The sequence below is a fragment of the Cyprinodon variegatus genome, unplaced genomic scaffold (assembly GCF_000732505.1).
Source record: "Cyprinodon variegatus isolate N-32 unplaced genomic scaffold, C_variegatus-1.0 Scaffold1633, whole genome shotgun sequence".
In the NCBI taxonomy this organism is placed as follows: domain Eukaryota; kingdom Metazoa; phylum Chordata; class Actinopteri; order Cyprinodontiformes; family Cyprinodontidae; genus Cyprinodon; species Cyprinodon variegatus.
This window is the reverse complement of record NW_015152086.1, coordinates 2,415-30,146: the sequence shown is the minus strand read 5'-3', so window position 1 is coordinate 30,146 and position 27,732 is coordinate 2,415. Positions and strand designations below refer to the sequence as shown.

At 41.2% G+C, this 27,732-nt stretch overlaps 1 protein-coding gene across 14 annotated transcripts; it reads right to left on the bottom strand.

The window, feature by feature from the left end:
- Positions 1–10,259: 10,259 nt before the first annotated feature.
- On the bottom strand, positions 10,260–26,726 carry LOC107104161 (protein scribble homolog). 14 transcript variants are annotated; one of them, XM_015404093.1, is made up of 20 exons: positions 26,592–26,726; positions 24,049–24,441; positions 22,794–22,862; positions 22,589–22,642; positions 22,090–22,143; positions 20,888–21,010; positions 20,208–20,318; positions 19,799–19,849; positions 18,978–19,145; positions 18,497–18,653; positions 18,199–18,400; positions 18,030–18,119; positions 17,762–17,944; positions 16,035–16,181; positions 15,336–15,475; positions 14,637–14,674; positions 14,179–14,253; positions 12,465–12,516; positions 12,330–12,356; positions 10,555–10,689 (listed from the first exon to the last, which is right to left on the bottom strand). In XM_015404093.1, exons 2-19 carry the CDS (start codon positions 24,409–24,411, stop codon positions 12,340–12,342), a joined length of 2,094 nt encoding a protein of 697 aa, XP_015259579.1. In that variant the 5' UTR covers positions 24,412–24,441; positions 26,592–26,726; the 3' UTR covers positions 10,555–10,689; positions 12,330–12,339. The 14 variants fall into 14 exon arrangements, with proteins under 14 accessions (XP_015259576.1, XP_015259578.1, XP_015259584.1 ...); XM_015404090.1 differs by lacking the exon at positions 12,330–12,356 and having other exon boundaries at positions 10,260–10,689; XM_015404100.1 differs by lacking the exon at positions 14,179–14,253.
- Between the last annotated feature and the right edge of the window lie 1,006 nt (positions 26,727–27,732).

The window sequence follows — 27,732 nt, the reverse complement described above, 5'->3', positions numbered from 1 at the left end:
AAAGCCTTTATAAGGACATAAATCTCTATTACGATTGGGAGTCTGTTCTATGTATATTTTCTTTTTCCCCCCATCTTTATTGTCCTTTACTATTGTTGTTATCTGTGTTGATATTTGTAACCGACTGAAAACTGATGAAAATATTAACATAGAAATAGAAAAATAAATAAATAAAATCATCACAGAGACTCATGGCCAGCCAGAGAAGCCACTGTCTTCTATGGGATTAAGCTACTCCAATAATACATGAATTTTTCCGAAAGGTTTTCTTATATTTACAAGTGGTGCTGACAAATATGGAGGATGCCATCTTTTCTTTCTTCAGATTAGATAAAAGCAACCCCTCTTTGTGCTTGATTATAGCAAAAACAATATCAAAATATTTTTGATATACAGTGATTATATTCAGAATGAGTTTGGGAGAGAAAACAGACAATAATGTCTCCTCTTTCAGTCTCTCCACTCTAGATAAGATCAACTTATCTGACTTTTTTTTTTTTTTTTTTTTACAACAAACAGTTGCTTAAGCCATGTTGACATTTGAAATTTCAAAGGGCGTGTGATCCAGCTGGGAAAACAACTGGGAGCCAGAACTCTCTAAAGGCAAATAGAAAGCAGAATGAAGGAAACTGAAGAAATTTAAATCAAGACATGATTTTTATATCTAGATAACAACGACAGAATTTGCTTTTCAAAGATCCTATTTATAAATTATAATAAGAGATCTTGCATAAAATCAAAGATGTGATTAAGTATTTAGGAATTTCATTTTTGAAACTTACATCATGTTCGATTTTGTCCACACTTCTCAAAAAGAGAAAATGGTTCTTCACAGCACTGTGAGAGTTCAGTTGATCCAAGGCAAGGTCCACTCCTTTCTTAAAGGAGTCAGACAGCTCATCATAGGAGTGCTGCGCGTCAACAGAAAGCAGCACAGCTCCAACACAAACCAGAAGCAGCAACCCAGCAGCCATCTTCCTCCTACTGTGGGGACAATAGCTGAGCTTCAGGAGGGGAAAGCCTTCCTCTCTCTCTCTACTTGCACAGGATCGGCTTCCAAAACAAGTCCTATTATGGCTGTGGAACTAAACAAGAGTAATGAAAAACATTGAACACCAGCAGGCTCACTGACGTGACTAATAACGAAACTGAAGGATACACAGAAAACACCAGGAGAGACAGATTCAAGTGTTTCTGATTAAATCCAACAGAGGCTGTCTGAGGGGAAACTGAACAGGACAAGGAGAAATTAACAGATCTAAATGACTGGTTCTATAGAAACACTAATGTGCAAAACTGTAAATATCCTCCAACAGATTCATTTTGATTTTACTTTCTTTACCTTTTTTCTTTAGATCAAACAAATTGTAATATAATTTAAAATAAGCCACCTAGACACAAAGACTTGTATATCTAATGAAATAAAAGGTAATTAAAATCAAACCTGACCCTTTGCAAAATATAAGTTCCCATCTGGTTATATTATGATTAAAACATCTTTACTTTGAGTTTTACAAGTGACACCCAATTTTCACTTCAGGCAAAACTGCTAAAATGAGAATCTTGTCATCAAGATCTACTTGCCAAGATAAAGTAGGCAAACAGATGTTGAAAAGCAACATGTCATGACTTGATTAAACACATTTTCTTAATAGATGAGGAACAAACTCATCATCTATTACTCGGAAAAACTTAACAAAACTATCTGGATCTATCAGTCTATCTGCCTGCTTCCTTGATTTTTTTGTGTGTGGTTTCAAGTTACTGCAAAGTTAGGTATAAAATTGGTTATTTGAACATTAGACATAAAGCAGAAATTTCAGCTACTGTGCAAGTAGACATGGCAGTTATTGATTACATTTCCCTTCCTCAAATATGTAAATTACTTAACTGGTGCTAAAACAGGCTAAAATGTGGTAACTGCTTACTTTTTCTTTACCGTCCACTTTGCTCCATCGGTGTTTCATTGATGTGATGTCCACTGCCTGACCACTAAACACTGGTTCAAATACTAATTAGGCAGTGCGCTTGTGCTCTGAGAATGTTACAAGTACCTGGTTCGATCCCCACAGCCTTCACTCTGGGTTCCTGAGCAAAAGCCTTAACCCCAAACTGCTCCCCAGGTGCCACACAGTGGCAGCCCACTGCTCCCCAAGGAGGTGGGGTTAAATGCAGAGGTACATTTCTCCAGTGTGAGGTCAATAAAGTTCAATTATTATTATTATATGGGGGACATCAACACTTTGGATGAATTACCTCTGGAATAAATTTGATGAGTGAGTTTCAAACTGATTACAGAGGTAATGAATCATCATTCCCTGACCTCTGACCTGGACTTGTGCCTCACCACCAAATACATCCAATTCAACCAAGATTTCAATAGGCAGACGCATGGATGTGCAATGGGCTCTCCCGTAGTGGGGAACTTATACATGAAAAAAGTCAAAAGTACTCTACAATAATACATGGGGGAAAAAAAAAACAGTTACCGGTTCAGATAGTTGGATGACACATTGTTCAAAATAAAGACCAAGGATGACAGCCTTGCCTTCCTGGACTGCACGGTTCACATCATGGAAGACAGTCAACATAGAAGTCTACAGGAAACCCACACACACCGACCAATATCTGAGGTTTGACTCACACCAACTGGAACACAAACTAGGTGTCATCAGAACCCTCCAGACATGTGCAGAAACCGTCCCCACAACCAACAGAGTGAGGATGAGCAAACAGGGGCATATTAGGACAGCGCTAAAAAACTGTACTTAGTCCAGATTGGCTTTCTTAAAAACCAACAACAAAAGGTCTGCTGAGTAAAGCTAAGTAAAGAAATATGAGTGGCCATCGTTACTTTAAGAAATGAAGGGCAGTCAGTCCGAACAATTGGCAAAACTTTGAAAGTGTCCCCAAGTGAGTTGCAAAAAACATGAAACACTACAAAGAAACTGCTACACATTAGAATCACCCCAAAAAAGAACACCAAGAGTCACCTCGGCCGCGGAGGATAAGTTCATCCCAGTCATCAGCCTCAGAAATCGCAGTGTGGAAACACTAGGGTTTGACACCTAAGGTTTGCAACCAATGAGAACAAGACTTCGTTCCACCACAAAATATTTATATTTTATTGTTCCATGTTTTAAAAACAATCAAAATTCAAAGAACCACAACGGGGAGGGAAGTGCACCATACTGGGGCCTACCAGCAGGGGGAGGGCAGTCCGAATGTGGGGAACTGCTGGTGTTCCTGCTTGAGGATGGTGTGTTTTACAATGCTGTCAGTGGAGGATGTCGAAGATGTATGGATTTTTGGATTTATGATACTTGGATTTCTCCTGTTTGGATTTGGAGGATCCCTGATGTATTTACAATTACAGAGGATTTCAGTGGCAATTTGGTCATTGATCAGGCTGCTGGTAGCGGTTGATGCCCTCACAAAGGCTGTGAACGAGCAGGACTGTGAGCTGAGCCGTATGCTGGATGTGATTGAACGATAATATCTTGGACGTACATGCTCGCTTAATGGCGGAAAACAAATTCAGAATATTGGATTCGCCATGTGGAGCCAGCAAGAAAAGACTCGAAGGCTGATAGAAAATTCCTCTGCAGCCTGCTCTCAAAACAAAAAGTGTTGGATTCAGCCTCCCCCTTATCAAACCTACCCCTGGATGTTATGGCAGAAGGGCCTAGATCTGAAGGCTCCCTCATCTACCCTACCCAGGAACATCAGTGGATGTGTCCAGAACTGTAGAGCCGGTTGATGAACTTCCATCTTATCAAGGACAATGGCCTGTGGACAGCGTTTATGGACAAATTAAATGCATTTCATCTGTTGCGATCCATTGTTGCTGATGTAACTGGAACTACTCTGCTGTGAAGACAGACCACTCCAGTGCAGGTTTTAAAAACACTAGCTTCCCATATCAGCGTCCTATTTGGCAGAGGCTCTGTGCTACTAAAAGGCTAGGCAATGCGCTTCCAGCTGAAGGCTGCACAACGTAGCAATAAAGTACCTCTGGAGAAAACTGGGCTCGTTGGACCGAGTCAGACTTCCCTTTTCCTGCAGTTCAGAAGGAGCTAAACGCGTTTTTTTTATTCTTCCTGCGATTCAAACTGAGTGAACACAGTGTATCCTGAATCCTGCTGCAGCAGAGACACAAGAGCTAATCCAGCTATTCTAACCGCTGAACAATGGGAACCCCAATCGCTGTTCGCTGAAGGAGCGGTTAGAAGCCGCTGGACTGTGACCACCTCTGTTCTGTCTTGTAGCACGAGGTGAGAGGGGAGCGATGAACGCTCTCACTGCGTGGGTCTCACTGCTGGCAGCTTTTCATGCATTTTTTTCCATAGAATTTCTATGTAAACCCACCGCACTCGCTGCAGACACTGCTCACTCTGCATGCATCATAAGGCAAGCTAAAAAAACAAGAAGCTATTGGTAAACCTGTGGCACACAATGCTAACATGAATTAAGCTGTTTTTTCATTCATGCAAATTCTTCCAAATTCTTTCTGGGGGAATCCCAAAGCGTTCTCAGGCCAGCTGAGAAACACTCCTTCCAGGACATTCCTTGGACATTACATAGCTTTAGAAGTGGTAAACGTATTAGGACACCTGCAGATCAGATTATGTAGTATTATACTAGTGGCCCGATTCAGAAAGTGGGTTAAGTGAGAATTCATACGTTTTAGGGTAAATCACTGCATATCCTGAGGTAGGGAACTCTGAACTAATTCACAGCAGCTGTTGTGAAAAAGAAAACTCAACTCGAAGTAGGTCCACTCGGAGTTGAAAAGTGCTTCACAGGCTGTAATATCATCAGTGACCCCTCACACCCCCACCATTGACTGTTCTCCCTGCTGCCCGCTGGGAAGAGACTTAGCAGCATTCAATGCATGCCCAGCAGATTCTGCAACAGCTTCTTCCCCAGTCATCAGACAGCTGACTGTTGAAAACTCTAAATGTCACAGACTGCATCAAACTGACCATATTAATGCGTTTCTTTGAACCATGTTTTTTTTTCTCCCACAATGTTTACATTTGATCACTGCTGCACTTTAAGAAATAGAAATGTCATGAGAGCTTTATAAAACTAAATTTCCTTCTGTATACATTCTGTGTATACAAAATGACAAAAGTTGTCTAAGTCTGAGTGATAATGGCGTATGAGAAGATTCCTGCTCTCGTTAATGTGTAGGGTTACATGAAGGTGGCTATGGCAGGCCCTTTTTTACATTTATTAATAGCACTCTCCTCTCTGTTGCTCCATTTGTAGATCACTAAAATAATGTTCTTCCTGGTCAAAATCACACTCCTATAGGGAAACGTAATAATAGATTTTATAAATTACATTTTTGCAGCAGCAACTGAGTTTAAGTAAAAAAACAAAACTGTACGACTATGATTTACATTTTCTATATCTAGAAATGTTTATATATTTAAAATGCTCCTTTTGACATCTATCACCTTGACTGAATATCTATTTATGATAGATGAAATATACATTTCTTCATAGTCAAAATAATCTAAATGCTGATCAGTAACAATAGGAATATGGAAATCTGAAATTCACATACAGGCATCTAGAATGTTTATTCTAGAAGTAAAGAATGTCATTTTGTTTGAAATGGTCATTTTGATAAGGGAAAAAACTTTTTTCAGATGTGAGAAATACATATTCAGTCAAACTAATACATCATAATACATCAAAATGGCCTGCCACAGCCTGTTGTAGCCACCATGGCATTATGGGGAAACTAGTTCACATATCTATAATGGCAGTGAATCAATGTGTTCTATAACGGTGAAATAGTTTTCAGCAAAAAAAACTGTAAAAAAACTAGTTAAACATTCTGAGTTAAAGTTGACTAAAACTGATTCTGTGCCTGCACAACACATGTGACTGAGTGGAGCTGTCGACCGCTCCAAGATGGTGCCACCACATCACGTCAGCACCAATGGGCTCTATGCACAGCTCCACTACTTCCTGAATTTAATGCAGCTCCTTTGTTTCCTGTCTTTCATTACTGGACGAACTGATTAATCCAGGTGTGTCTGGCCAGTTACTTAGGTCATACACACCTGGATTAATCAGTGCATCCAATCATGAAAGACAGGAAACAAAGGAGCTGCATTAAATTCAGGAAGTAGTGGAGCTGTGCATAGAGCCTATAGGTGAAAGCGTTTGATGAGGGGCTACTCTTATGTCTATGAGTGAAACTGTCCATAGTTGATTAGAATAACTCACAGTAGCTTTTATGAAACTGAAAACTCAGTGTCCAACCTCAGGCTAGATCAATTCAGAGTTGAGGATTTGACTCAGTTTGTCAACCCTGCTTTGTGGCGTGCAGGTGGAGCAGTGGTTAGCGTGCACGACCCATGCCTTAGTCGCGGGCGACCCGGGTTCGAATTGGCCTGCAGTCTTTTCCCACGTCTCTACCCTCTCTCTCATACCCCCTTTCCTGTAAGCTGTCAAAAAAACGAGCTACTACTGCTGTAAAAGCTGAAAAAAAAAACCTGCTTTGTGAATTTGACCGCAGAAAGCTTGATAGCTGTTATTCTGAGTCTGATTTAGACCGCAATTTACTCTGTGAGCTAACTCTGGTCGGTAGCAGGACTTCTAGAAGTTATCCTGAGTCTGTTGCACATTTCAGCTGAAATCAGAAATACTGTGTCATTTACCAGAGGAACATGTGGATGTTTCAGACCATTTGCTCAACATAATTATATAAATATTTTCATCATTTTAGCCAAAGTGAATAATTCACATTTTCTTTATAAACTTTCAGCCACAGATCACTCGAATTATCTAACAATGACTAGTTCTTTGTTTTTTTTTGCTGAAGGCAAAATGTCGGATTTAAGATCTAGTAAGGTAAAATGGTAGCGCTCATAGAGAACTTTCTAAATATGAAAGGACATCTATACGTGATCCGATTACCCTCTTCTAAATATTTAATTCTCTGCGAATTAATACCGATCATTCTTTAATTTAAACAGTGTTGGAGAAAAACATGCTGCAAAAAATGCATTTATATGGAAGCTCAGAGCATTAATATATATGGTGCAGATATGCAGTATTTTTGTTTGGTGTTATCAGTGCGATGCAGAGTCTGGGACATGATTTTGATTTTCTTTTTTTTTTTTAAACAGTTCAGCAGTCTAATGGCGGTCGGGAAGAAACTGTTCTGGAATCTGCTGGACCTGCATCCAATGCTGCTAAGCCTCTTCCCAGAGGGCAGCAGGGAGAACAGTCCATGGTGGGGGTGTGAGGGGATATTTTTAATGTTACGACCTCGGGACACGCAGCACTGGGATGAAATGTCTTCAACGGAGGGAAGAGGAGCCCCAATGATCCTCTCTGCTGTTCTCACCACTCTTCTTCCAGTCTGAGGAGCTGCAGCTTCCACACCACAGTGAGACAGCTGGTCAGAACGCTCTCTATGGTGCTTCTGTAGAAGGTGGTGAGGATGGAGGGGGGCAGGTGGGCTCTCCTCATCCTCCGCTGGAAGTACATGGGCTTTTGTGCCCTTTTGACCAATGAGGTGGTGTTTACCTTCCAGGTGAGGGTGTCTGTGATGTTCACCCCCAGGAATTTGACCTTCTTTACAGGAGCTGAGCAGTTGATGAGCAGTGGAGCGTGGTTAGGCAGATTCTTCCTAGAGTCGACCATGATCTCCTTTGTCTTCTCTACATTCAGGATCAGGTTGTTATCTTTGTACCAGCTGGTCATTGTCATCTCTGATGAGGCCCAACACCATGGTGTCGTCTGCTAACTTCACAATGTGATTTGTGGTGAACCTGGGGACGCAGCCCTGAGGGGAGCCTGTGCTTAGGATGATGACTTCAGAGGTGTTCTGTCTAACCCTGACAGATAGAGGTCTATTTGTGAGGAAGTCTAACAGCCAATTGTAGAGGGGTGTATTGAAGCCCAGCTGTTCCAGTTTGCCCATCAGATGCTGTGGGATGATGGAGCTGAAAGATGAAGTCCAGAAACAGCATCCACATGTGGGAGTTCTTCTTAACACCTAATGTCTAATGTAACAGAGGTAGGGGTGAGTATTGTCATTGGTGTTACAATATGATGCAATATCATCATATATAGCAATATTTTTCCTGCTATCAAAAGGAAACGTATAGATAAAAAATCTATCTCTGTATATGTTCAGATGATATTGATTGTTCAGTTATTTTGGTATCCATGTTGTTTGGGGTTTGTGTCAGTTCACGTCTTCCACTGTGACTGCCTCAACTACAGATAATGTGCTGCACTGCACAGCAAAGGACTCCACAGCCCTATCTGCCAGACTGGTGGTGAGGAGGTAGTAAACCATTTTCCTTTTATTGTTCAGACAAAACTAAGAGAAAACTGACTAAATCAGGAAATAAAACAATGTGACTGGCTTTCAGGAGGAAAGAGACAGGGTAAACTCAGAGTTCATGGAAGAAAACAGCTCCCAACCAGGTTAGCTCTGGGAGAAAAACAATATGGTAACAGAAATAGAGGTCAAGTAAACTCTATTTGATAAATGGAAAACTCACTTTTCTTGATTTCGGGTTTAAAAAAAAAACGTTTTCAGTTAATCTGCTTTGTGAAACGGGCCCTGAAAATAGAAAATCCTGAATATCACGAAGCAGAATAAGATGACTAAGGATAACGGCTCTCTAGTCTGTATACGATAATCTAAAACAGGGCCCAGGTGGTTAAAACCCATCGGTTTGGCTGCTTCTTCAGATCCTGGAAAAACGTCTTCCTGTCAGCGCTTTCGTCTGCTGTGAGCTCACTTTATCAAAGTCCAACTCATTGCGTTTCGTTTTACATTCGACTTTGCTTAAGTTTGATTGTTTTCACCTTAATCAAACACAAAAGACAGCAGACTGAATTAGCTTCTTAAATGAAAAGTAAAATTTATTATTCCTGAACCACAAAATAGACTTCTTTGGTTGTACAAATTCACTAGTTACAGTCTTATGTGAGCTAGAACCCTCGACCCTAGGACATCTGACCCCCCCACACCCTCTGGCCTGTTAGCAAGTTAAAGCCCCCAAAATTAACTCAAGACGAAATAAGAAACACAGAAACATAAAAACACAGCATCATTGTAGTGAAACCCATCTGGGAAAAAAAAAAACATTGCCTACAAATAGTAAAAAACAAACAAACTGAATTTCAGTCAGTGAGAGAAACATGGAAACTAATCATAGACCCTACATTAAATTAAAATGCTACGACGCTGTGATTCTGCAGAGAAAAAATCCCCATGAGATACATGAGCTGAATGTTTTTAATGAAAGAGATTTCTGATTGGTTCAGCCTCTTGCAGCTCTCCCAATGAAACCAATATACATGAAAAGAACGTCCCAGTAACCAAGCCTAACCCCACCCAGGTGCTTCAGCAGTCCAGACAGGCTCAGTTTCAAACCCACATGTTCACTTCTTTCCTTTCAGTTTTTGTACATTATTCACACGATAAATGACTTTTCAGTGGCATCAGATTTAAATTAACCATAGTCAGAAAAATACAAACACCTGCTACCTTCACATCACTGTGGCAAAACTCCAGATAATGCAAAGATGCTAGGATAGTATTAATGGCTCACATTGATTTAGAAAAATAAAATAAAAATACAAAACACCCCCTTAGGAGGAGAAGTACCGTAGATAAATGATGCTAAAATGCATGATCCCAAGAATGAATACTATCAGAGGATGAGTATCTGCTGCGGTCTGGGTTTATCTGAGCAGACGCTGCATGGATGAGAGGAATCAGCTTGTTGATGCATCTCAGCACTTTAATGACCAACAAGGCGCTTTCTCTCAGATGTTTTAAACATTTCTACAGTTCCCCCTGTGATTTAAGTGTATTTATCAAGTAAATCTAAGTAGTGATATGCTGATGATTGGTTAAAACTTGTTAAAATGATGCGTCCAAACTCTGAGAATTGTAGGATGAAGGCCTTCGATTTGACTAAAATGATTAAAAACAATAAATTATGATACAGTGGCAGTGAATAAAAGATATGTGCTTCAAGATTTTCCACCATATGTGAGAATGAAGGTAGCCAGCTGTTCCCTCCTCAGTTAATATTTACATCCCAAATCTTTAAAAAGACACTTTACAGTCTAATCGCTGAAGTTAGTAAAACTATAACCCATTTCTTTTCATTTCCCGTTTCCACTATGCTTTTTTTTTATATAAACAGTGAAATCATAATGGTGCAGAAATAAAAAAAAAAGAAAACAACTAGAACAGTATAAAAAAAAAAGAAAACAACTAGAAATTTTGATCACCCTCAAGTTAAAATAGATCCGATCTACGAGGCAAACAGAAAATTTAAGAAAATAATTTGTCTGTAAGTAGCAATCCTAACTAACTGCATCGTCTCCTCTTCTCTGAGGAGCTCGCCAACTTACCCACAGACTATAAAGGCAAGACTGGCACGCAGGTTATAAGTGAGTATCTAAGAGTGGCGACTAGAAGCTTGAGTCTTTGCAGTGGTTTATGCTTGAAGAGCTCCTCTCCTGTGTGTGAATGTCGGTGACTATTTCTTTTTTTTTGGTTGTGTTACGTGGGCATGGCGGTTTCCAGGCTGCGGCGCCCCTGCCTCAGCTTGCGCTTGTTGCTGTAAAGGGCCATCTCCTCCAAGGCAGAGGTAGCGGGCAGCGGGGCGGGAACCTCCACTTCAGTGCCTGCAATGAAAGCAAAAGAAGACATTAAGCTTTTCCCTCGGCATAGATAGAATGTCGTCTTTACTGGCGCTGTGCAGTGAAAGATGGAGGAAGCTTTGGGTGAGTAGAAATATCAAGCAGGACTTGAAGGATCTGAAGCAGTCTGGGAAGTTCTGGACTGCAGCAGCTTGTGAAGGTTCCTCCAGAAATATAAGTTTTTTTATTTTTCATGTTTGGAGGAACATTTGATTAATCAGTATCACACTTCATGTTTCCTGTTGTTTTTAAATATCAACAAACCAAGGGGACCAATGTAAGAAAAAAAACAAAAAAGGATGCTCCTCCTGAACCACTTATATTAACAAAGATCAGTTTTTCTGCACTGGCATGTTGTGCACTTTGCACATCAGTGTTACATTCATCCAGTGGAAGCCTAAACCTGAACAAGAGAGCAAAGTCATAGAAACATTTATTTATGTATTGGTCATATAGCATAACTCCATTGCCAATTATCGTACTGGTTTAGTGTGTTTGGCTGACTGGTTTTTAAAAAGTGAACTCTGCCGTAGGGCATTTCCTACCAATCTAGTGAATAAGGAGGCATTACAGAGTTTTCTAATGACTCTGCCACCTGCTGCCAAAAAACAGAACTGCAGCAGTCTATAATTCATTGAATGTGAGACATTTGACATATATTGTTACATTTTAAGGAAAATCTGTGTAAAATGTATTAAAATACTTATTGCTAGATGAGTGCAAAATGTCCTAAAGATAATTTTATGAGTGTGTTTCCTGCATTAAACACATTTCCTCTATGAGGGAGGGAGTTAGAGCTCCAAGTGATTTCTATTTGAGCGCTAAAGGAAATCCATGCAGCTGTCAAAGTACCAAGAGAATCAACAACAGGGGACAAAACAATTCTGGGTTATAATTAGATTCAAGCGAGCGGTTCTGTAAGGAGCACCTAGAACCTTTAAGGAAAGTGGAGCACTTAAGCGTTTAGAGGAGTTCTATTTATTTTACTCTCCACATCACCAACAACTGTCAATGCCTGGAAACAGAGAATGAAACCTTAGTAACAACTCGGTGAACGCCTGAGAGAAAAGAAACAGATGCATCAGTTTCCAGCTTTAGTGGAAAACAACATCCAATCTGAACCTATGAGACAAGCGGTAATAAATGACTTCCAACACAACACTCTTCAGTGCAGAAGAAAAAATAAACCGCAACACCATTTTAGTAGCTCTGGTCTTGGAAAATAAAGTGAGAAACTTATAAAGATTATTAAGGCCATAACCATAAGAGTTAATGAGAACCGGCTGAAGAAAGCCCGCCAACATCTGTTCTGTTCTTAATGGCCGATAAACAGCCAAATAAACCACTTAACTCTACTGATAAAAGAAGCGGATCCAGGATTAATGACATCTGGTCTTCCCTTAAAGAAAAGCTTTGAGTGTTTATTTCCTTAGTGCAAACTTGAGATGGTTCTGACCCAACATACATCTTGCAGATCAGGACAGAAGCAGCAAAGCAACCCTGCATATTAAAACCCCAGAATCCAAGCTTGCACAACTTGCAGGTTAGAGAGAATCTTTGCAGACCAACACCTATCAACTCCCCTCAGACATTCAGCCAACAAACACATGCACATAGGATCCTACCAATAGCTGCTTAGTCCGGGTAGGTACCTGAATTAAAGGGAACAGAACAGGATGAGGTAAAACACACGGTTTATTAAAGATGGTAAGGGGTTGTACCAAACTCTGGTAGAAAAGAAGGAAACAATAAGTACATACCGGCAATGCTGGAGGCGTCGATGTATTGCACTTCCTCTGCTGCATCAGGTGTCTGGGGAAAAACAGGCTGGAATAAGTGACTGAGAGGTGGAAATAAAATGCTTTGATAAGCCATTTCCCACAGGAATCCTTCACCATTGCTGTAGAGGAGCTGGCAGGGAGAAAACCTGTAACCTACTGAGCCTCCAAGTCTGTCAAAACCACAGAAAACGTCTACTCTCGTCAATCTTTAGATTATAAATTAAACAGAGCTCTTTGATCAGAAACGTTCAATGAACCTGCAGTTTTCACACAATAGTTTTAAGCTTAAATGACACACAGATGGTGGGCGTCGTCTAATAACGAAGGGATTTGTGTAGCAGTGATTTTATTTAGGGGTATCAGAGTAAAGGTTTCAATGTGACAAAATGAGGAAAAATTTAAAGCGATGTGAATACTTTTATTATTTTAAGCCAAGGTCTTACTTCATATAATAGTCATACCACTACCTCACCGTTAATCCTTACCTACTACACTTTAATGTAAAAGTCAATCCACCTGTATATAAGCCATCCTGATTGTACATATGTCACTTCAAATCTCTGTGTTACTCCCTTGTATTTTTTATTTTTTTATACCTTATTTTTATTCCTTTTATTTATTTTTATTCTTTTCCTCCTTGTTTGCACCTTCTTTAATTACTATGCCAATATGTGACCAGTGAATTTCTCCGCTGTGAGATCAATAAAGCTCATCTAATTTAATCTAATCTCTAATCTACTTTTCCCAGATGCTCATACAGTTATTTTGATTTTCTTCCCCAACATTAAAGTCAATAAACCAGCTTTGCATACTTGGCTTTAAATCAACGATATGCTAAGCAAGAAGTCTTTGGTCGATTTGATGGCTTTGGTTAAATAACTTGGCACATTACTGCCACCTTGTGGTAACATTGCATTACAACCAGTTGATTCATACTATTTGAATATATATATATATATACATCAATACATTTGCAGAATAAGAAATAACTAGTTATTCTTTATAAACATAATACAATGTTTCAATGCACTACCACCAAAAGCTGAAAACAGAGGTTGCTGTAAAAACACTAGACACCACACAACCTGACAGACACACTAACCCAAAACACAGAAGACATGTAGACCAGCACAACTCCAGGTTTCCCCTGCATCCTCTCCCTCCACATGGAAGACAACCAGATTATGAAAACCGCGTTTTAAAAGCCATCAGATGAGAAGGAGTTCTTTTGTCTGATAACGTCATGACCCATGCATGGACAAAATAGATGGAAGTGAATGTGAGCGAGTGAGATGCTGAATAACCAGTTCAGGTTAGTGGAATCAAAATGTCTTCTGCAGGTGAGTGTCATGGTTTCATAGGGGTTAGTTAGTGAAGCGCTGCATAAAAGAGTATGAATAGTTACTAAGGATATTGTTTTTTTTTATGAGAGGAAAAGAGCAGAAGGGAGGCTGTCATTATTTCAGTAGTTTTTTTTTCCTTCAAAGTAGGAGTTAGTGCACCAAAGGTCTTCCAGCCAGCTCTGATCAACCACTGAGCACGACCCAGACGGCAGCCACACCGATTCCTCCATCTACGATAACTAGAGGGGAGAGGCAGCAGGGAAAGCCAGGGGAGGGAGGAAGGGAGGAAGCTTGGGCGGGATGGGGGGCCCCCGGGAGCGGCCCCTGGGAGCTCAGCATGCAGCCAATACCTGAATGTCGTATACGGGTTTGGAAGAAGGAATGGCGGCAAACTGTCGGTAGTCAAACTTCTTTGATGACAGGGACTAGAAGGATAGCAAACAGGGATGAGCAAAAAGCAGAGGGAGAGGTGGGAGGATGAAAACATGAGACGAGGGGAAAAAAATAGAAGGTGGGAGGCACAGAGGCTAATGGGTGAACCAGCTGGGGCACATAATGGAGAGCAAGGTGTGTCAGTTTTTACTGTCATGAAGCAAGATGGTGGATTTATGGCAATGTTTATAGAAAATGTCGTCTGACAGCTTATCAACAAAGAATCCGATGGATTTTCCATCTTTAAACAACTCCTTAAATTGGACTTGTTATTGAAGTCAATTTTAGATTTTTGATAATATGAGGAATAAACAAATAAATAAAGCAAAAACCCAGAAGGAGTGTAAGGCTGTAAAAACCAAGAGTGGAAGCTTACCAGCCTGCCGGGTGAGGTCAAAGCTCGAGGACTGAGCTCTGGAAAGGAAAAATACAAAATGTTTCAGGTAGAACGTCAATATTTTCTCTACAGCTGAGTTTGTCACATCATTTTAAACTACAGCTTATTTTATTAGGATTTAAAGTGATAGACTGGCACAAAGCAGTCCATCACTGGGAATCTACGGTGTGCTGTGCATTTCTTCCTCCCCTTTAGCTACGACAACCTTAGATCAGTGCTCCTAGATCAGGATGTTGATCCTGAATCTAAAGCCAGAACTGCAACAGCTAAACTAGTGCCTATTTACCTGGAAGAGAGGATAGATGGAAATAAATTCCAGTAGGTGGCTTAGAGGTTAGCTGTGCGAGGTTGTTTATCATCTAATGTCATTTCTAAAGCTTCAGCACAAATTCATTTTTATTATTTACAATTTAATACAAATGAATGCCACAGCTTTCAGATCTAAAAAGCATTATTATGTAGAAGAAAACCAAAAAAAACTAAAACAAAAGAATAAATCATCACCTTTCAACATGACACTGACAACTGCATATAATCCCAATAATTAACATGATGTTTGTGGATTAAATGCAACAAAATGTGAAAAATAGATTAATATTTTGGAAGATCTTGTGTTTTATTATGTTGCAGGAAAATTCCAGATAAATCCTTCTCGGCTCCAGCTGTGTGTCGTCTTACCTTCCATTGGAGTGGGAGATGGCGTTGGAGCAGGAGATGGGGACTCCGCCAGCTGGTCTAGTGTCCCTCGCTTCTTCCCATCCCGAGACTTGGCAATGACCATCTGAGCTTTCAGTGCATCTTGTTCCAGAGACTTCATTCTACACAGGAAACACGCAGGTTGAAGGAAATCCTCTGATATCATGTTAGAGGTGTGAAATAATGGCAGAGGCAGTGGTAGGCCATTCACTACTGATATGGGTGCTCCTTGTCCTGGTTTGCTGAGATGATCTCATTTCATGATACAACAAATAGAGAAGGAAGGCACTCCAGGAAAAGGACAACCTACAGCTAGTAGGTTCACCCTTAACGCTCATCAGCTTGCAAACTTACTGTGGGCTATGTGTTAATACACATACCGCTATAACGGCAAGGCATAAAGGAAAATAAGGAGCTCTACAGGGGAGGGGAAAGGACGAGACAAGAGGACAGAGAGAATGAGGCCAAACTGGACTAGAGACAGGAAACAGAAGACGTGCAGAAGCAAAAGCAGAAGAACAAAACTAGAAAGGCAACAGAAGCACCGTTAGTAATGCTGTACGTGCTTGCTTGGACCTTTCTGAATCTGGCATCTAGCGAAATACCCAAAAACCAAAGCAACCCAGCACACCCCCATGATGCCGTGTGTCCGGCCCTAATGGCTGGGGCCGAGGAGCAGACCTGAGCTGGGAGGCTGCAGAGGAGGAGGTAGAGGAGGAAGCATGGGGCTGGGGGGCTGCGCCCTGAGAGGCCCTCACTCGGGCCTGGTAGAGCCGCTTTGCCAGGTCCTGCTCATACTGTCTAACATCCTCCTCTAGGCCATAGGGCCTGAGCCCCACAACCAACAGAGATGGGAGGGAGGGACAGGGCGGCGGAGGGCAAGGGAGGGGAATGAAAGGAATGCCATGATGAAGGAGAGAAATGATGAGGAGACAGAGAGGGACACAGACAGAAAGAGAGAAGAAAATCCAAGAATGGAAGATAAAACACGGACAAAAATTAGGAAAACCAGGAATAATAAACAAGCCTTAAGACGTGAAATTAGGGAGAAGGAAACAGACCAAACAATCAGTCAGCTGCGTTTTTAGACCTTTGGTCTACAGAACAACCCGATTCTACCAAACTCAGAGATGTTAATGAATCTCACTTAGGCTCTGACAAATTTATAGTTTCTAATCTGTATAACCTAAAATAGAAAAAATGTTTTTTTTTTACTTAAACACTAGAAATTAATATTAAATAAAGTGGAGTCATGACTCAAGTTTTATCACAGTATGTTGCAACATTTTTCACACTTTTTTTTTTTTTTTTTTACAATTTATAAGAGAGAAAACGCAAAGAAGGGCATCATTATGGAAAGGATTTAAAAAATGGTTATGTACCTGTTTCCAAACAGGACAATGTGAAAACAACTTTATATTCAGCCTGGAGGAATACGTTACAGCTACCTCTGACTAGAATAAAAGCTGAAATATTTTGTACCTTTAAGACCCAAAGTTCTACTTTGTATGATAGCTTAGGTCTTTAAACTGGATGGTAAGTGTCTTAACAGAGATTCATTTGATATTGGTCTAGACTTTGACTAGGCCAAACACGCATACATTGGTCTAAAATGTTCTGTTAAACAACATATGGCAGCATGTTCTGGGTCATAGTCCTGACTCTCCTTTCCAGGATCAGATCTTTTGTATCCTACACATATTTGCTGCTGCAATGTTGGTAGACACCTTTCCCTACACCATGATGCTGCCACCACCATGTTTCAATGGGGGCATAGTATTCAAAATAAAGTACCGTAACCATGTTTAGATGTCTGTTATATGAACTGAAGTCTTATTACCTTCTTTTATGCTTTAAAATTCCCCAGAGCATTTTACTTTTCCTCTCTGCTAATCCTTGATCTTTATAAAGCCATTTGTTCAATAATGGTCCCTAAAAAAACTCCAGAGAACAGCAAGATTTGTTCCCAGATTAAATTATTATAGAATTAAGCAATCATGTGATTTTTAAGTCATTCATTGGAATAGATTTTATTTAAGTGGCAGGAAAAGTTTTCAGGTCTTCATTTGTCAAAGGTTTTAAATCCTTCCACCTTTTTTTCTTTCACTAAACAATCATTTACTTTGTGTTTTCAAACTATCAAAAAAGAGATTGTAATGTGAAACTTTTGCAAGGTACTGCTTTCCATTATACTTTTGAAATATTTATGTTGTAAGGGTTAAGACAGTTTTAGTTTTTTAAGAAGCGATGTTCTTTCCACTTTTTATGTTGTGTTTATTCTACATAAAATGTCACAAACTATAAACCTAAATGTTCTGCTTTTAGGGCTAATTATGTTACATCACAGAACAGAATGTCACATCTGACGACATATATGCCTTTTCCTCAAAGGCATGTGCATGAGTTACCGTGCTGCCCTCCACATGGCCCGTTTCTCAGCTTCTAGCGCTCGTTTCTCTGCAGGGGACAGGTCCTTGTCTGGGGCCACAGCCAGCTCAGGGCTCTGCATCCTCAGCCTTTCTTGGTGTCTGCGTTCTGCTTTGGCTGTACGAATCGGTGCAGTTGACTCTCCAGGGTAAGCTGATATCAGACTGATGAGACCGATCATTAGTAAGTAAGGTGACTCACGGAATAAAGACGTTCAAAATCTACTTTAGCTCTGAAAACTGCACTCACCCTGTCATAGAGTTTGGCCTCTGCTCCAACCTGAAGCTGTCCTCTAGTGAATTCCTTTGAGAGTCACCTTTACCGTCCACCGAGGAAGGCCTATAGACACATAGCAGAAAAAAACTGTCAAAAAAAAAGTTAAATGGGAAAAGATTTAAAAGAAAGAAATGATTCTCACCCTGAGCTGCCGCAGTAGCTCAGTTGTGTGGAGCAGTGCTGAGATGGGCTCGACACAGGCTCCACCTTGTACTCCACCCCGTCCAACAGCACCTTCCCAGTAGCCTTCATGTGCTCCACCTGCTTAGCCAGGTCTTCTTCTTCCTCATCTTCCTCATCCTCGTCCATTAGGTACTCCCGTGCCCGCTGCTCAAACCTTCTCTCTGAAGAGACACAGGCATGTAAACTTGAAAAAAACAAAACAAAAACAAAAAACAGCTGTGGCGTGTTTGTACCGGATTTGGGACTAAAAGACAAACCTTCCTCCTCCCTCATTTTCTTGAGGTCTTCCTCTCCAACGAGGGAAATTCTGGGTTTAGGCTTCTCTGGTGTCTGCTGTTTCACATCGATCTCAAAGTATTTCTGCCTGTCCCTGAAGGAGCGCTGCTCTGGGCTGTTCTTCCCTCCAAGAGGAATCTAAGGGGTGAGAAATATAAAATTAAAAATCAAGAACAAGAAGATAAACAGCTTGGATTTACACTGCATCATTCTCGACCCACAAGCTAAAAAAAGTAGCGTCATTGTCAGAGAGATGCCAGAGGATGGAAGGTCAAGAGGAGAGAAATGAATTATTAAACCCAGCACTGCTGAGGGAATTTCAGAGCAGCTATAAGGGGAGCCCATGGCTGAATAGATTTTTATCTGGAGTCCTGGGAGCAGAGAAACCACCACCGGCCAAGCTAAGCACACCACAGCCCAGACCTCAGACAGGCCCGCTCCAGCCATAGAGGCGCTGGATACCTTCATTTCCATGGAGGATCTGGAGAAGCAGGGCACCGCGGCCAGACTCATATACTCCCGCCGATCAGAAGACAGGGAGGGCCGGGGGGAGACCTTTCTGGTCAGACCCTCTCCGCCTCCTTCCTGACCATCGATTCTATCATCAAACACCTCGTCGTTCAAAACAGGCTGAAAATAAAATCACGTCTCGAAGATCAGAGCAGCTTTACTCCAGAACTAAAATACCATTTAGAACTGTCCCCATTTAAAAACATCAGATAACTGAGGTTTGATCTTGAGTCAGTATTACTTTTTAGTCTGGGTGAAGCATTAATTTGTACCTGTAATATCAGATTTCCAAAGTTAAAGATGAACTAAAAAAGATTCAGCTACACCTTAAACTTGAACATTATGTCCATTTATTTACTCCTCCTTTCATAAAAGCATCTGAAATGCTGTTTGCTTTATGTTATTAATATAAACATTGGAGGTGTGAATATCCTGCAGAAATAAACCCCATCCGTGGCATCATGCTGCTGAGCATAGCTCCACCTTCTATTCCCAAGTGTCATGGGCTTGTGTCACTATTAATGGTAAGAATTATTGTGCACATTAATGATGCGTCACAGGGAATAGTTTCACATGCTTTAATAAAACACAAGAATCAATTAAATTTGTATCAAATGTGCGTCACTGATGTTTTAGTAACTGGATGCAGGGTTTTCTGAAACCCCAACAATATCCAAAATAAAAATATAAGCTATTGTATATATTTATATTTATAACTGAACAAGGATTGTGTTTCTTGCTTCATGTCTTGTCTGTGGGTTATCTTTACTGACCTCTGGTGAAGGTTGCTTCATGTGAAAGTTGTTCCTCCCGCTGTACAGATCCTGTTGGGCGAGAGGAGAATGATTGTTCACCAAAAGGAGTCAGGAGAAAGGCTCCAACACCAAACAGGCAGTCAGGAAAGTATAAAACAGATTTCACAGCGTTGCGTGGGCCACACATGGACAGATGGAGATGCAGAATCAGCACCGCTTTGACAGATGGAGTGAGTGGAGCACAAAAACCACCGATGGAGACATTCCACATGTCACAGCACGTCACAGATCCCCCCCATGACAGCATGCAGGCTTCTTTAAGGACCGCCTGCTTTAGGAAGTTGAAGGGAAGGGGCGGGGCCAATCCAATCAGTCAGCACAGCATGCTCATGTGGTGACCTGGCCCAGTCCAGTCAGCGTGTCATACCTGCGGCGGCTCCAGCACTGCCAGCGAGCGAGGCACGGCAGCGAACGCCTTGTATGCCTGCTTGACATTCATTGGGAATTCGTCGGGCGAAGAAGGGGAGGGGGCGCGAGGCTGCAGGAGGGGAAGGGGAGTCATGAAGGGTAGGTCCATATGGTAGAAGAGGTGGGGGGGGACAGACAGAGACATGGAAAGGAGGGTGGAGAGAATAAAAAAACAAAATCTAGCAGTTCAAGGTGACTGTGGAGAGGAACGGGTGAACAGCATGGCGGCTCGTTTCATGTGAAGGAGGAGGAATGATGCATAGAAAGACAGACAGTAGGGCTTTGGCAGGCCAGGCAGATCCTTCTGTCTGGACACCTTAGTAAAGCAAGCAGGCAGGTTTGAGATGAAATCACTGCTTCTCTCATTACTAACCACTGCTGCCTGAAGAATAATCAGATTATTACACAAAGCAGAAACCTTTTGCAGCTAAGCAATTCTGTACACTATAGCTTGATGGGGGCAAATAGATACCCCCCTGAACATTTAAAAAAACTGTCTCCATCTTTGGTAACAATCTATCATGTTTTGTAGACGTTGGTAACCAGTGATGGACACACTGCCATTGTGTGCCCTGGCCAGGCAGCACAGGATGGTAAAGACCAGCCCTACGTGGTGGTGGTGGTGGTGAGGGGTCTTACAGAGGTCTGGGAGTTGAATGGGGAGGGGCCATGCTGGAAAGGGTTGGGACTGCGGCGCTCCGGCGTGCCGGGGGAGGTGGTGGGCCGGACACGTCCGACTGGTTGGATGGCACCGGGCCGCGTCTGGAGAAAAGCAAAAAATATGACAGTTAAGCCATAGGTGAAAAGTTAAAGTGATGCTAATGGTTGGAATGCCTTCATGAGGTTTGGAGTTTCAATGACAAATTTGACTAGAACTAGGAGGTTTAATAAAAAAAGACTTATTTTAAAAAGCTCTGAAACCTTTCAATGTCATATTGTGTTCCACTCAAATGAAAAATGAATCAATATTTTAAAGGTAAACGTGGGGAGAGTGCTGGTCTAGTGATTGGATTAGTGCACTTGTGAGAACTGCGGCGGATGGTCACGAGAACTTCTCCGGCGGCGCCGGTGGGATTGTTTATTTTCCAAAACAACATGTCTGAGCCATCGTACAAGTGGTTGTACTTCCAAACCGCTCCGAATCGAGAAGGACGACCACACAGACAGCTGAAAAGAAATACCAAGGACCAATCACAGCTGCTTTTTGTCTGCGCACTTCCACTTGAGGTCTGCGCGGGTTTGCGACCGTCCGACACGTAGTCAGGATTTTTTTGAGGTGAGCAACGACTGCTGCAGGGCCTCTGTGAGGGGGGCGCGGCCGCGCACAGAGGCAGATTCGATGGTTGCAGAGGCTATGCGTCAAAAGTATAAATTGGCCTTAGATAGATAGATCCTCATCTTTAACCTTAAACGTATCCATGTACTGCTCTGAAATACTATAGTACTCTTCTGATTGATTCCTCGGTTAAAATAGATTCTAATTCTTTCTCAAATCTCTTTAAAATTACTTTAACTAATCAACACAACTAAAGAAAATACAAAATATAATCAGATAAATCCTGAAATCTGATAAAAAAGGCGGTTTTACAACCTTATCTGCTTATCAATGTGAGTTTTTGGACCCTCACCATTTTCTTTTCCCTTATTAAATTGAATCAAGGTTTCATTTTGTTATGGTCTATAATGCACCTTAGAAATGTTACGCTGTTGTCTTTATGGGTCTAAGCACCTACACAGGAGATTCTTGAGCTATTCAAACCAGGGTCGTTTTCCATAAATGTTTTTTCTAATTGAAATTTAGTTTCAAAGGTAATCTGCTGTTCTTTCCTACTGACACTCACTGATGATGAGGTGCTGTCCTTAGCAGTGGGAGTGGCAGTGTAATGAATGTTTGCCTGTGGAGAAGACAAAAAATTATAACAAAATGAAAATTTGACAGAGCTCTACGTTCTGCAGCGTCTATTTTAAATAAAAGAAGCATTAAAAGGAAGAAATATAAACTAGTGTAGCCTCTTTAGGACAATGCAGGGCCACTTAAAGACTCTTCCCAAGCAATTAAACTCAACCAGATTTTACCATTTTCTACCCCAAAAAGTGGTAAAATTATCCTCTTAATAATGATTGTGCAAAATGTTATCAAGAGAAAATATAAAGCCATAGCTGGTCAGCAGACAAACCGTCTTTGAGTGATGCATATATAGTGTGAACAGCACAAAGCATCAGTAATGAGTTTGCCACAGAGGAGCATTCGCATGCTTGTCAGCCGAGAAGGGCTGAGGAAACTCTAGAAATTATTTTTAATTGATGCAGTCTGTACAGGGGGCCACAAAGCCCACTTACAAAGCGGGTCTCCCTGCCTGCACACAGGGAGCTGTTGGAGGAGTGGTGGCTGGGCTAAGGGTGGGGAAAAGGGTCAAGAGGGACAGCTGTAAAATAGCTCTGTTGGAGAGCTACAAGTGACTCATGAATAATGAGAAGGTAAATTTGAAGGATGACAGGATGGTGGGTGGTGAAATCTGGTGGAAGACGTGTTGGAGCAGCTCACCGGCTGGATGGTGGGAGAATATGGTGCTTCCCTGACAGGACTGTCTGTTCTGGTGTAATCAGAAGGTGTCTGGAGAAAAACAAGAGAAATTAATTAATGAGCTGCTCACATTTTCAGTCAGGAAACCAGAAATTCTGCAGTATTTAATACAACCACAGCTCCATCTGGACGTAGATGGACCTTTATTAGTAAGTAATCAAAATGTTGATTTATTTCAGAAATTCAACACATCGTAGATATGCTATACATAATTAAATTCTATTAGAAAATTAATGGGATGAAGGCAACTAGCAGCAGCTTCATAAAAACCCTGGTTTCTTTGCTAATATCCTTATCCGTGTCTCATATCTTCTGCTTGACAATACTCTGTACAGATCCTCTTTAGGCTCTCCTTGAAGCTCAATTGTCATGGTAGATGGTGTTGGTCTACTGTGTTTTCTAAAGTCCACAGTCAAAACAACCAATAGTTGACATGGCAACCCAAACCATCAGCGACTGGAAACTCGGATGAGTTTTGCTCGACGCCTTTTTGTACCAAACTTTTTCCTTTCATTCCTTCCATTTCATGATTGGTGTTCATGTTTGGGATACAAAAAAAGACCTGCCTCTTTAGCTATGACCTGTTGAGTCTTACCTGCCATTTACAGGTCGTTGGTAGTCTTCTGGTTGATTGTATTGACAAAAATATTTCTGTACTTAAAAATCTTTGAATTAATCTTAAGCAGAAAGAGGATTTTGAAAGGCTGTTCCTTTTTTTTCAGCTGAAATTCTGAAATAAATCAACTTTTCTATTAAATTTATTAAGCTGAAACCTGTAAAGGGTTAGTCGTATTGTGAATATTTAGTTCAAGCACTCGCTGGTTAACATGCACTCCTCTGTGCCGTCCACATTCCTTCCTGCATTATGACCTTCCTTACAGCTGGTGTGCGGTTAAAGATCCTGAATTTCTAAAGAAATGCCACAAGCTGTGCTCAAAGCAAAAGCGTGCCATAACTTCTCCTGATCCAGAGAACCATACACACACAGGCATGGCCAAACATATCCCAGGGGAAAATCATTTCTTTTCTAAATTCTGGAACAACATAAGCTGCTTTGCAAACAGTAACACAGAAATCTTTTATATCCGAAAACTTGGAACTGGGAAGTTTTTTTTATCTTTTTAGAAAAATGCATAATTATACAGAAGGAGCACAGTGAAAGAAACAATGCACAGCAACACAGCATGCTGCCTCCAAACTACTCTCAGCATCTTGCCTTGCTGAATAACCAGGGCTGCAGCTTTCCTTGCTGGCCGTAGCCCACAGGGGGCCCGGACAGGATCTGCTCTCCAGGTGGAAGACCTTTCCCTTTACGGTTCGCTACCAGGAAGGGGTTTTCCCTAAAGCACATAGGCTGTGAGTCCACCAGGCATTCCTCTTCCTCCTCAGGAGAAACGGCCGGCATGGAGTCAACAGCTGTGGCTGAGCCTGGACTGTCATTGATGGTGGGCGTCCCGTTATGGGAGAACTGGAATTCCTTGAGATAGCTGTGGTCTGTGAGGGGTTCGGTGGGTTTGACCAAACCGAAGCCTGCTGGTTCTAAAAGGGCTCCGTGATTGGCCGGCAAGGGGGCCTCCATGGGAGCGGTCGAAATAACAGAAGCAGAGAACTGAACAGGAGCAAAGGAGAAGGAAGAGAGGACTCACAGGAGAATATAGACCCACCAACATTCAAAACTCAAATGGAATAAACAGAAGATTTACACACACCTAAACTTTATCCTCTCATAATAAGGGATAAAGCTTCTTTCACTTGTAAAATGGATAAAAATGTACTTCTATAAATCTCATGTTATAAACAATGATATGTTGAGTATATCCTAAGGATTCAAAGTAAATTCAGGTTTGTAAAAAACAAAATGTTTAAACAGTGATTTCTGGCCACAAAAAACTTAAACTTGAAATAAACCAAATTGAGTTTATTGTTTTGGTGTGGAGCAGCAAGTAGTTTTACAGAGAGGAGCAAACTGGTGCAGGACTAGTTATAATCAGTGTGCAGCTCTAACCAGTCCTTTAAAATAGGAAATTTAAACTAACAGTGCCAAACCCACAAACTAAAGTAAGATGAGGAGAAACGCCTGTGGACCTATGAATAGAAAGCTGACCCAGAAGCCTCAGGCTGCTATAAAGAGTGACTTGCATCACTAAAGCTCTTCAAGCCCTTCAGATGAGTTTCCAAACCCATTTCTTTTAAGTCCTAACTGGTTGTGTTTGCTAACATCCACATTTCAGCACAGTTTCTGCTTAAAATACTCTTAAACTGTTTAACAGGGAGGCTGATTATTTTGCCTCATGCTAACCGATCCCTGTATTGTGTTGCTGATTTAAAGATGAATGATGCATTTCCTAGCTGATGCTAATATAAGGAGAAAAAAAAAGAAGCAAATAACATCTGCCAGCTGATTGATTCTTTTTCTACAGCAAAGACTCAGCTGACTTTACTCTGCAGCCTTACATGATATGTTACAACACTATGAAATGATCAGCAACAATGACGATAGTCTGATTAAAGGCGAAATGGTGACACAGCTCTCCTGGTAATAACCCTAAGAGGCATACGTGTGAGCTTTCCAGGGCTGGAATGCGAGTCAGTGACCTTTTGGCAGCGACGCAGACGTCTGTGAGCGACAGCTGGCTTTTAGAGGAGAGGAGTCAGGCCACCGGCTCGCCAACGTGCCGTGGCACTGAGAGCTGCACAGCTGGGACCCAATAGCAGCATGACGATCAGACGCAGGCGGACGGATCACTGAGCTTTTAGTTTTAGGGAAATCACATCAAGGGAAATTTGATCACAGGTCCTTGTTTTATTTAGCCCTTAAGGAAAAACTGAATAGTTTGGCAACAGCAGAGAGGTTCTTAATGAGGTTCATCTATCACACCGTTTAGCTCACCTCTAACCTGCTCATAGTGTACTCTAATAAAATAAAAACCTCTACCAGAAGGAGGATATAACCAGTTCTTTTGTTTTTTTTTATGAAGGGAAACTGATGCAAACCAGGTAAAGAGGGTATTTAAAAAAAAAAAAATATATATATATATCATATAATTAATTAAACCACCTGAAATTAGAGAAATTTCTTTCTGACTAGTCTTTAGCTGATCAAAAATAATTAAGAGGAATAAAGTAAACCAGGGTAAGTGCCTATGTAGATAATAGAAGTAGGCGGAGTTGAAATGGCAAAGCTTGGGCGCTGAATTGGAGCACTAAGTGATAATGAGTAAATGGACCTAAAGTCCAACAGATCCTTGTTTTGTTTGGCTTTTAACTTTCCCAGCAATGCTCCAAGGACAAAGGAGCGACACTACAAGGCTTTCAGTAAAATAAAATGATTCTACTGCCATATTTAGTCTGCAGCTCATATACAAACCACTAATTTGCAATTTAATTAAAACTCCACAATCTTCTCTACCAAGAGTGATACTCTGTTGTTAAGATTTAGAAGTTCCTGTACTCTGGCTTTCACAGGCAGTTACAGGTAAAATATCGAAACACTGAACCACGTGGCTACGGATCCCACTGCAAGAGCAGCTGCTTATGACATGTACGTTAAGTTCTGCTGCACTCAAAACAGTGATTTACAAATAGGACACTAAACAGAAGCCAGCTACAGCTCAGAAAAGTTGATTAAATATTATTTAACACATTTAAGAGAAAAAAAATTCAAGTCAAGTTGAAAAATAGAAGATATATTCAAGTAAAAAAAAAAAAAAACAGTTTGAAAGAGGCAAAGAGAGGAAAGAAGAAGAAGTGGGAACTTACAGCTGGATGGTAGAAGGGTAAAGCTGGATGTTCAGGACTTTCAGAGCTTGAACCTAAACGTTTCTCTCAGAGGACACCGTCCCCACCAAGCAGACACACTCAGTCCAACTCAGAGCCAGATGCACGTTTAAAATATCACCAAGAGGAGGCCCGCTGATAGTGGGCAGCTGTTCCCCTCCCCCAAGTTGCCCTTCCTCTCTCACGCTTTATTCTTTCACCCCATCGGACCGGGCCTGCACTTCTTTAAACAGAACCCTGTGCTCATCCTGAAGATGTTCACTCCTTTCTAATCAGCTTTATTGCTTTACTTTATTTAGTCACATAAACAAGATTCTTCATCTAGCTGCGATCTGCTGCTTATATTAGACACAGTAACATCATTAAGACAAGTTCTGACTCTGAGCCATCTAAGAATCAATCTGAGGGATTTGGGTTCTCGATCAGGTCCAACTGATGATCTCAGGGTCACCCAGAAACCTGACAGATTCCAGGAGGGTCTATTCTAAGCCTCTAACCAAGGCCACACGCAGCAAACCAAGAATTTACAACCCCAGGGGCACCGACCCAGTTTTAAAACATGTCAATAAGTTAAATCCATCATTCATTCATGTAAGTCCTGAACTGAATTCTGTTAGTTTGTGCAACATCTGGGAAAAAAAAGAGACTCACTTTGTTGACTTTTTGCAGGCTGGTGGTGGGGAGTGCAGCCAGGGTTTTGTAGTCAAGTTTTAAAGGTCCACCGCCAATGTTCTGGTGAAAATAAGAAAAAACTAAGGTAAGAACAATGTCCGACCAGTATACACACAGATTACCAAAACAGTAAATGGATTTCTTTAGTGTCTCCGTTCTGTCAGTAACTGGGAAACAAAACCATCAATTTGTTTATTGATGCATCAAATACATGAAGAAGGAAATCCTCTCTATATAAATCTATGTAAAAAGATCTTTGATTAGTATGTCTAAATTCAGCTAGTAGGGGTTTAGCAACAGACTGGGCTTAACTCCGTCATGCACACCTTATAAGCTAACCTGGTCTAAACCAGACTGATGCATGTAATTCCTTCTGAGTTTGTGAATTCACAAAACTCGTAACAATTCCTCTTGCTTGCAAAATAACGTTTCCAATCAGGAAGACAACAAC